This window comes from Sinocyclocheilus rhinocerous, unplaced genomic scaffold, assembly GCF_001515625.1.
Source record: "Sinocyclocheilus rhinocerous isolate Xijiao unplaced genomic scaffold, SAMN03320098_v1.1 scaffold3779, whole genome shotgun sequence".
Classification (NCBI taxonomy): Eukaryota; Metazoa; Chordata; class Actinopteri; order Cypriniformes; family Cyprinidae; genus Sinocyclocheilus; species Sinocyclocheilus rhinocerous.
In genome coordinates this window covers 10,654-20,540 of record NW_015663837.1, presented here as the reverse complement: position 1 = coordinate 20,540, position 9,887 = coordinate 10,654, and the positions used below count along the sequence as shown (strand labels likewise).

At 34.0% G+C, this 9,887-nt stretch overlaps 2 protein-coding genes across 4 annotated transcripts in view; both read right to left on the bottom strand.

Annotated features, from left to right (window-relative positions):
• Nucleotides 1-2,694, bottom strand: part of LOC107729029 (ubiquitin-like protein FUBI) — a 3,055-nt gene extending 361 nt beyond the window's left edge. Inside the window, exons 1-4 of the mRNA XM_016539378.1 lie at nt 2,586-2,694; nt 931-1,011; nt 688-855; nt 19-120 (exon numbers count right to left, since the gene is read on the bottom strand). Of these exons, the coding sequence (XP_016394864.1) occupies nt 19-120; nt 688-855; nt 931-1,005 (345 nt within the window). The 5' untranslated portion in view covers nt 1,006-1,011; nt 2,586-2,694. The remainder of the gene's footprint in view (nt 1-18; nt 121-687; nt 856-930; nt 1,012-2,585) is intronic.
• Nucleotides 2,695-4,671: 1,977 nt separating this feature from the next.
• The window catches only part of LOC107729032 (pre-mRNA-processing factor 39-like), an 8,928-nt gene continuing 3,712 nt past the window's right edge, over nt 4,672-9,887 (bottom strand). Inside the window, exons 3-4 of one of the 3 annotated variants that reach the window (XM_016539381.1) lie at nt 7,262-7,379; nt 4,672-5,057 (exon numbers count right to left, since the gene is read on the bottom strand). In XM_016539381.1, coding sequence (XP_016394867.1) covers nt 4,977-5,057; nt 7,262-7,379 — 199 coding nt within the window. In that variant the 3' untranslated portion in view covers nt 4,672-4,976. The remainder of the gene's footprint in view (nt 5,058-7,261; nt 7,380-9,887) is intronic. The other 2 variants (XM_016539384.1, XM_016539383.1) reach the window with 2 other exon arrangements.

Below are 9,887 nucleotides of genomic sequence, written 5' to 3'. Positions count from 1 at the left end.
GGCTGAAGGTGTTCTTACGTCGATGCTGCTGCCCAGTCTGGAGCCGAAGTCGCTGCGGCCGCTCCGGAAATCTCCCTGATCCTTTTCCCTGATGATCTCCAGCACCAGCTCCCGCGCTTGCTGTAGAACACACACTCAAGAGTCAGACACGTGTCTCAAACATCATCTGTGACTGGGGTGTATTTGTAGCAATAGTCAACAATACATTGTATGGGTCAAAATTATAGATTTTTCTTTTATGCCAAAAATCATTAGGATATTAAGTAAAGATCATGTTCCATGAAGATATTTTGTAAATTTCCTACCGTAAATATATCAAAACTTAATTTTTGATTAGTAATATGCATTGCTAAGAACTTCATTTGAACAACTTTAAAGATGATTTTCTCAATATTTAGATTTTTTTGCACCCTCAGATTCCAGATTTTCAAATATTGTCCTATCCTAACAAACCATACATCAATGGAAAGATTATTTATTCAGCTTTCAGATGATGCATAAATCTCAATTTCACAAAATTGACCCTTATGACTGGTTTTGTGCTCCAAGGTCACATATATTGGTGGTGACATATATATACTGGTGGTGGATGAGGAGATACCCCCCGACAATGTAAAGCGCTTTGAGTGCCTAGAAAAGCGCTATATAAATGTAATGAATTATTATTATTATTATATGAAATGGCACAAATGTATAATTTTTCCTCATACCTCCCAGAAGTCTGGCGGTCAGCTGGAGAGTGCAGTGCTCAGTGACGCCGCAGCTCAGCAGCTCAGCATCGTCCTCCAGAGGAGCTCCAGCCAGCAGAAGCACCTGCTCCTCCACAGACAGACCCTCCAGAGCCTGAACACGAGCCTGCAGACAGAAGAACACAGCTCAGATCACGGACTCGAGACGGCTGCCGGAGAGGAGAGGAGAGGAGCGGCTCACCTTCAGCTCGCGGACGCTCTCGTGAGCGGACACATGGAGCGTGTGCAGAGTCTGAGCGCGCAGGAACAGCTGCATGATGAGCTGAACACAAACCAACAGCAGATCAGTACATTCTCACAAACACACTCTCACTGCAGCCACGCACAACACAACAGGGCTACTGCTGACAACCTTAAACATCATTTGTAACCATTTAGAAGTTACTTGTAACATTTTCAAATGTTAAACGATTTTAAGTTGAAAGCAATTATTTTTAAATGTTTAACAACTTTTTTTTTTAAGTTAAAAGAAACAGTTTTTCAAATGTTAAACATTTTTTAAAGCTAAAAACAACATTTTTAAAAGTTCAAAGCAACAATTTTTAAATGTTAAACAATTTTTTTCTTTAAAGTTAAAACCAAATTTTTTAAAAGTTAAAAATCAACAAATTTTTAAGGTGAAAGCAACCATTTCTAAATGTTAAACAAAAACTATTTAAACTTAAAATTAAGCATCCATTTTTTAAAGTGTTAAACAACGTTTTTTTAAGGCTAAAAACTAAATTTGTAAAGTTAAAAGCAACAATTTTTAAAAGTTAAACAATTTTTTAAAAGTTAAAACTAAAAATTGTTGCTTTTTAACTTTTAATAATGTTTTTAAGGTAAAAGCAATTTAAACTTTAAACTAAGCAACAATTAAAAAAATGTTAAACGCAACAATTTTTTAAAGTTAAAAACAATTTTTTTTTTATTTTTAAAAGCTAAACTTTTTTTTTTAAGAGTTAAAATTAACCATTTTTAAATATAAAATGCAATAATTTTAAATGTTAAATGAAAAAAAAAAAACATTTTAAAAGTTAAAACCAAAAATTAAGTTTAAAGCAACAATTTTAAATGTTAAATGCAACCATTTTAGAATGTTAAACGCAACAATCTTAATAAAAAAATTAAATGCAAAATTTTTCTTTTTACATTTAAATTTTTTTTTTAAGTTAAAAGCAAAAGTTGTAAACGTTAAACAATTTTTAAACGTTACATACAACAATTTCAAATTTAACATGATATACTTTTAAATATTTAACTATTATAAACGTTAAATGCATGCAACATTTTAAATGTTATTTGTAACCATGTTAAATGTTAAATGTAACAATTATGGTAACATGACAAATGCAACAATTCCAAATGTCAACTGTAACATTTACTGTAACGAGAATCAACACTGACGATGACAAAGACCCCTCAAAACTAAAACGCTGCTTTAAGATAACGACAATTTGATAAGTTTTATATTTATATATAAATATATATTTATATTTAAAGAGCCCTTGCGCAAAAAAAACAAAAACGGTGCTAAGGGTGTTTTATTTTCTTCAGAAGCGTGTAATCAGTGCGGAAATGTTCGTCTGACTGCATCCATCTCCTCACAGATCCCAGCACATGTTTAATAAGAGTACATGAAGAATAATAATCGGTGTATCTCTGAGGAAACCGCTGAGAGCGCCTGAGAGAAACACGCGGAGCACATAAACGCGCTTTAACGCCTCATTCTGACGCATTTCTGCTCGAGATGTGGCTGTAAAACACGGGAACACGTATCACAGACATTCACGCATCATTAAAGCAGATTAAACACCTCAACCGCGACAAATAAGTGACTTGATCAGCAGGCCTTACATTAGATGATGCGAGTCGATCCGCAACTGGACGAGAAAAGGACAGCGCGCATGCGCGGCGCAAAGAACTCTGGGAAGCACGCTGCCCACGTGACCACCACGTGGCTTCTTCTTTTTGTTCAATGGCCGTTCATTTAAAGAGCACATGCTCTACTGTTTCAAAAACACCACATTCATCACACATACCATTTTCATGCAAGTGTTGAGTTTAGTCCTGTGTGACCCGTCCTTAATCTAGAAATCATTGCTTCTTCCTTTCTGTGCCTTCCATAAAACGGTTCCTACTGATTTTACAACATTATAATACCACCTACCTGTGCTGCTATTTTCCCATCTTTGTTGCCATATTCTCATTATTTCCCTATTAATGACTGATTTTATCTCATTTCTTCCCAGAGGTACCTTAACATCCACCAAGCACTCACTGGTCTGTTCCTTATATTGCTAAAAAGACTGTTACGCTGATCTTCATATTTACTACATTTAAAGAGCACATGCTCTACTGTTTCAAAAACACCACATTCATCACACATACCATTTTCATGCAAGTGTTGAGTTTAGTCCTGTGTGACCCGTCCTTAATCTAGAAATCATTGCTTCTTCCTTTCTGTGCCTTCCATAAAACGGTTCCTACTGATTTTACAATATTATAATACCACCTACCTGTGCTGCTATTTTCCCATCTTTGTTGCCATATTCTTATTATTTCCCTATTCATGACTGATTTTATCTCATTCCTTCCCAGAGCTACCTTAACATCCACCAAGTTTTTCTTTTGCTAACTTATCCTCTGTTTCATTCCCTGCTATCCCGATATGTGCCCAACAGAAGTATATGATTATACCCTCTATGTTCAGTCTGTACAGTAATGTATACATTTCTACTAGCAGCTCTTCTCTATCAGTTTTTGTCGACAATATACTTTTAAGAGCTGATGAAGAATCTGAGCAAATTACAGTCGGAGTCCTATTTGGCTTAATCTGTTCTGCAATCCTACTATTATTCTGTAGAATATACGGACAGTTTGTCACTTAACCTTAAACTTATTTCCATCTTAAATCCATTTAATGGCATGTTGGAACAGATTTCTTCTTTATTCTCCAGACCACAATCCTTCATACTTCCAACCAAAACTATTCCCTCCATTCTTTTTATATTCCCAACAATCATTTAAAATTGTGCGTGTAGATGACTCTTATTACTAGATTAACCCAAGCTTTTCTCTTCTTAAATCTAATGGCATCTCCCCCGTTTCGACCCTGATGGCATCTAGAGGAGTTGATCTTATCGCTCCACAGCAGACTCAAGTGCTCTGGACTGTATGTTGTCCAGTTCCTTTAATTCTGCACTGCACATAGTCTATACTAGACCATATTAAGGCTTGGTATACATGTAACACTGCACTTTTCCTTGCTCCCCATTCATAGCTATTGAAGTCATGCAATTTATTCCTCGTTTGCATTTGTTTTCAATTTTCTTAATATGTCTCTTCCAAGTTAATTTAGATATTTGAACTCTGTCACGCTTTCTAACAATTGTTCATATCATTCATACTTGGCTATTGAAGTCATGCAATTTATTACTCCTTTGCATTTGTTTTCAATTTTCTTAATATGTCTCTTCCAAGTTAATTTTTCATCAAAGATTAATCCAAGATATTTGAACTCTGTCACTCTTTCTAACAATTGTTCATATCATTTCAGAGTAATTTGTTCCTTTTTCTTTGTAAAACCCATATATTGAGAGGCTTTTATCAAGTCATTTATTCCTTTCTATATTTTTCTATTGTTACATTGATTTCTGCAGGTTTGGGCCTCATTACTCCGTTACCAACTTCTCTCAAATTACTTAAAATCTGATTTGTTTTAAAATTTCAGTGATTACAGAGGATCTGAAGCCCATTATTACAAACCTTTCTGATCACCGCATAGCTTTTACCCTCCAACTTACCCCAGATTCATATTTCAAAACAGCGTCAGATTGCATTGACGATGTTATTTAGACAAACTGCAACTGTGTACTACAGACAGCATTATATAACAGTAAACTATTATATAACAGAAGTAAATCAAGCACTCAGACGTGTAGGATGTCAATCTCTTTATTATGAAACCAAGTCAAAATAAAAAAGGTCTTCATGTTTCACGTTTCTCTCTGAAAACAGGATCACACGGAGGAGCGGAGATGAGGATCAAGTCTTCCAGATGAATGTCAATCTGTCCGCGAACACAACTAAACCTCCAGAAGCACTAAACCAACTCGGCTCATTAAAAACTCACTTGCACTTAGAGGGAAAAGAGCTCGTGCCAAAAACAGAAAGCACACCGCGTGTGATTGGAGACGGGATGAATGCTGAAGCTGAAGGAGCAGTAGACACGGCCGGCGCAGTCTGTTATGTTGGAGGCGGTGGGTAGTACTGGTTATACTGACTGTACTGACCCCAGGAGTTCTGACCGCCCCACGAGTTATACTGCTGAACACAGAAAACACACAGTCACATGAGACACCCTGGAGCACAAAACCAGTCATAAGAGTCAATTTTATGAAATTGAGATGTATGCATCATCTGAAGCTGAATAAATGCGCTTTCCATTGATGTATGGTTTGTTAGGATAGAACAATATTTGGTCGAGATACAACTATTTGAAAATCTGGAATCTGAGGGTGCAAAAAAAATCTAAATATTGAGAAAATCATCTTTAAAGTTGTTCAAATGAAGTTCTTAGCAATGTATATTACTAATCAAAATCAGGGGTCATGCTCACTCATAAAGTTTATTTATCTCTTTGTTTGCTTATATATTTATTTTTGTAAAATGCTGTTTTGTGCTATCATCTATGCAAAGTTGCAATAAAGTTACATCATAGTTAACAATTACTTGTTTACATAGGATATATATATATATATATATATGTAATGTATTTTATATTATTTGACAATGTTCTAATTCAACATGCCATGTGAAGTCAATCTAACTTAACATTTTCTTATATTGATATTATTTCTTCATCATCAGGCTCTTAATGATTTAATCTGCCATCTTTTGGAATATCTGAAGGCCATGTATCATAGTTCTTAACTGTAGCATTTGTTATAATAAGACTAGCCTGTTAATCATAGCTACAACATGCCACAGCTGTAATATAAAGCTATTCGCTTAACAGATTATCTAATAGAAATTCTACAACAAGTTAGACTACATTTTACACAATAAACAAGCCTGCAATAAAACGTGATGAATTCTAGTAAAGGTGGTCATGAGAGTTTAATATATGTTAGTGCTGGTTTAAGACCGTTTTCTCCTCTTTTCATCAGTCTTTATGTAAGTGAGGATAGCTAAATAAAGTGACATTATACCCAAAAACTCTTCCAGTAAAATTTAGGAGCAATAATAATTCAGACACTTTGAGCTGAGCATGTGTTACTTCAGTGTTTTTCTTTAATTGCTAATGTGATCTTTTTACACCACAGACTGAACTAAATGAAGCACTGCTTGGTAATTAGTTGAGCTAAATTGGTTTTATCTAATTGTGTTCTTAAATGTAACAGCTGACAGCTATTCAACCGAATTCATTACATACCTTTCTATCAAAGTTATCTGAGATTATCAAGATGAGTTTGTTCTGACTCAGTTTAACTCTGAGCTCTTCTCATATTTTATTACCATTTTCTAAACTACAGCGAATAAACTGTGATATAATGTGAGAAATGTTGAAGGTGTCTGAATAATTTCGGTTTGACTTGGGTGTGGGCGATATGGCAAAAATATATCACTATATTTATCACTTCTTTTTTTTTTTTTAGAAATATCACGATTTTATCACGATTCTTTGTCATGTTATTTTTACTATTTTGCAAGCTGTTTGAGCAGTACAGCCAAACTAATTTCCCTATTATAAAGACAAAGCCTTTCAAGGTAACAAAACATTAAGAATGGCTGATATTTAGACCAAAGTGGGAGAAGATAAAAATCTGTCGTCATTATTTTATCTGTTATTAAAAAATTAGAACATGGACACACATTACAAACACATAATATACAAATAAAACAAACAGTGCTTTATTTTCAAGTACAATAAGTGTATTTAGCAGCAGCATTCAAGAAATTGAATGAACAAATATAAAAAATAAAACACTACTGTATTAAAGTTTTTCAGTCAAGAATAGTGAGTGATTTTTCTCTGCGTTTTGTCGTTTTATTAACATTAAAGGAAAGCTGCACGCATGTAATATACAGACACGCATCCGTTTCTCTCTCAACTGTTTACTTTCATTTTAGACATAACCAACTGAGTCTATATGCAAACCTTGTGTGTTTTGACAGTATTGGCGCAAAAGATAACTTAGTTTAGAAATCAAGCGCACGTCAGAACAGCGCGTGAATGAAACGTTTAGCCTGTAAGGCTTTAAAGCAGATGCAAATAATGCACTTTTGTGATTGTGAATAAGTGCAGTGTCCAGTGAGAGTAACTCTACCGCTGAGTTAACATTAGATGTGATCACAGTATATTGATACAGCGGCGCCAGAACTGCAGCTGACTGAATGTGCGCTGTAGCACGATACTACGATATTTCTTCAGAAGCAGATCGTGGAGACATTTTTATCGTCCACGATCAAAAACCGTCATATTGCACAGCCCTAGTTTGACTGTAAATGCAGTCGGAGGCAGGACTGACCTGGTACCAGTTGTTGTAGTTGTATCCGGCGTGATTGGCCTGCATGTCCTGCATCATCTGACCCGAGGCTCCTGATTGGTCGTCTGTCCGCTGTCTCTTTGAGTCCGGCTCTTCTGAGCTGCAGACGAAACATATCAGATTCAATGTTGAAATTCAACTTCAACCAAACATATCATATTCAATGTTGAAATTCAACTTCAACCAAACATATCATATTCAATGTTGAAATTCAACTTCAACCAAACATATCAGATTCAATTATTCGCATCGCTCTAACCGGCATTTCAGCATTTTCATTAAGTAAATCAATAATGGAATTATTTTTAAACTAGCATAAAGGCAACAAATCCAATCATAAACTATAAACGCCGTAAAAATGTTTCGCCACATCACTACACTGTTATAATTATTTTTCAAAGTTGTAAATAAAAAAATTATTGGAGTACGTTTTACAGAAGGATATTCTCTCAATTTTGTACTTTAAAAATGTTTAATTCAAATGTGTTACTTGCCATTTCTTTCTAATTGTGAAATTTACTAGTAGTTTCTTAATAAAATCTTTTTTTCCCCAGACTTTTATGGGAATGGGGAATATAGAATACATTACTATAAAAACATTTTGAAACATTAGTTCCGGGAGAAATGGTGGGACACATTTTGATTTAAAATTGACCCCTAAAAAGTTACAATAATTATAATAAGATTATACGAGTATGTTTAACAGGGTTCATACAGATACTGCAAAATGAAATTCCAGGACTTTCAAGCACTTTAAGCACGATTTTGTTTTGCTTTTCAAGGACTAAAATCAGATCTCACATATCAAACAATATCGTTATTATCTTTCAAATTCTAATAAATAAACTAATAAAACAAAATGAAACAAATAAAGTGCAACAAAAGCAAAGCATGCAATGACTGTGGCAACTTTAACATTTAAAAGGATACTATGCCAAAGATATCGCTTTCCTTATTCAAACTGATTTTTTTATGAATATATGATTGACCTGAAGAATGAAAACTAGGCTATATCATACACTTGGAAAGTTAATAGCTATATCACGCTCAGACACTAGGGGGTGTGAAAATAAACTTAGCTCATGCGATGAGACAAAATACAGATACTCGGTTCACTAAAACCATACTATTTTTAAGAACTTCTCAATTACAAAACATTTGTCTTTTAATCACAAAATGCAAAACAATGTAGTTGCATTTTGAAATGTTTTAACTAATCTAGGGCCGTAACTAACAATTATTTTGGTAATGGGCAATTCTAGCATTACAGATATTCGCAATCAAAATCTGAAATATAAATTCTCACAGAACGTATTCATTACTAATATGATGAACGATCTCTTTATATTTTTCTAAACCCTCGACAGTAGTCAAGAGTCCAGCCATCTGAGAAATATCCATCTATAAACCCGTTTTATATTTTTGATTTGGGAAATACACATGCGTTACGGACATGACAGAAAAAGTCCCGAGTTTTTGGGAGACAACATATTTTGTAGAATTTCAGCGATTTGCTATACACAAACCAAAAGCAACAATATCTGCCGAATGGAGAAGGGTTGGCTGTTCACAAAACATAAAATATCAATTTTGTTTAAATATTCCTTTTTGTGTTTCAGATGAAAAATCAATGTTACGGACGTGACCGTTCCGAAAGCAGAATTTATCCGACTATGGAAATGCGTATAAAATGCTTTAAAAACTTTAACAGAGACGTCTAGATGGTATTTAATAGGACTGCCCCCAAAGATTTTTCTAGTTAACTGGTAGTCGTTCAATTAAGCCATTATTCAACTAATCGCACGTTTATATTAAATTAACATAATACTAATCCTAGTGAGCCATACCCGCGCTCAAGCACAGGCATAAAGTTTGCCACAAAGCACAGGCAAAAGTAGCCAAATGATTATGAAAAAGGAGACATTTTAATTTTTTATTAATAGTTCTCGTCGGCTGCAAAGATGAAATTCACGGTAGGCTTGATATTTTTCAGATATTTTTGGATAGACTGAAAAGCCTGTTGACTTTTGCCGTTTATCTAAGGTGATTTTGAAGTTTTTTTAAACATTCGTTTCTTATTTAATTGGTTCCATATTTATTTTTTAAACTTTGTGTCATTTATTTTATTTGACATCAAGGTGTATGCCGTGCCTCCAAGCTTTCTTACTCGTTTTGCTAATAAACGTTCTACATTTCTTATTTATTTGGTTATATATTATACATGTTTACTTATTTCCAGTTTTGTAAACCTATTTAAACTTTATGAAAGTTACTTGTTATTTTATATTAGGCATAGCCTGCCCTATAGCATGGTGCATTTTTATTTGTTTTGTTCATTCTAAAGGGCTGGGCGATATATTTAAAAAAATGATATCTCGATATTGTCAAAATGTTTACGATATACATCTCGATATGTTTGCATTTGCTTTTAAATAATAAAAAAAAAACATGATTTTCTTTTGCCCCATTAAAAAAAACAACAAAAACAATTTGGATAGAACAGCTATTGTTACAAAGTAAATACAAAATGTTTAGTGCAAATTTAAAATCTAGACCAAGTGATCACTTACTGCTTTTTATTAAATGAACACATGTATATGTAACTGAA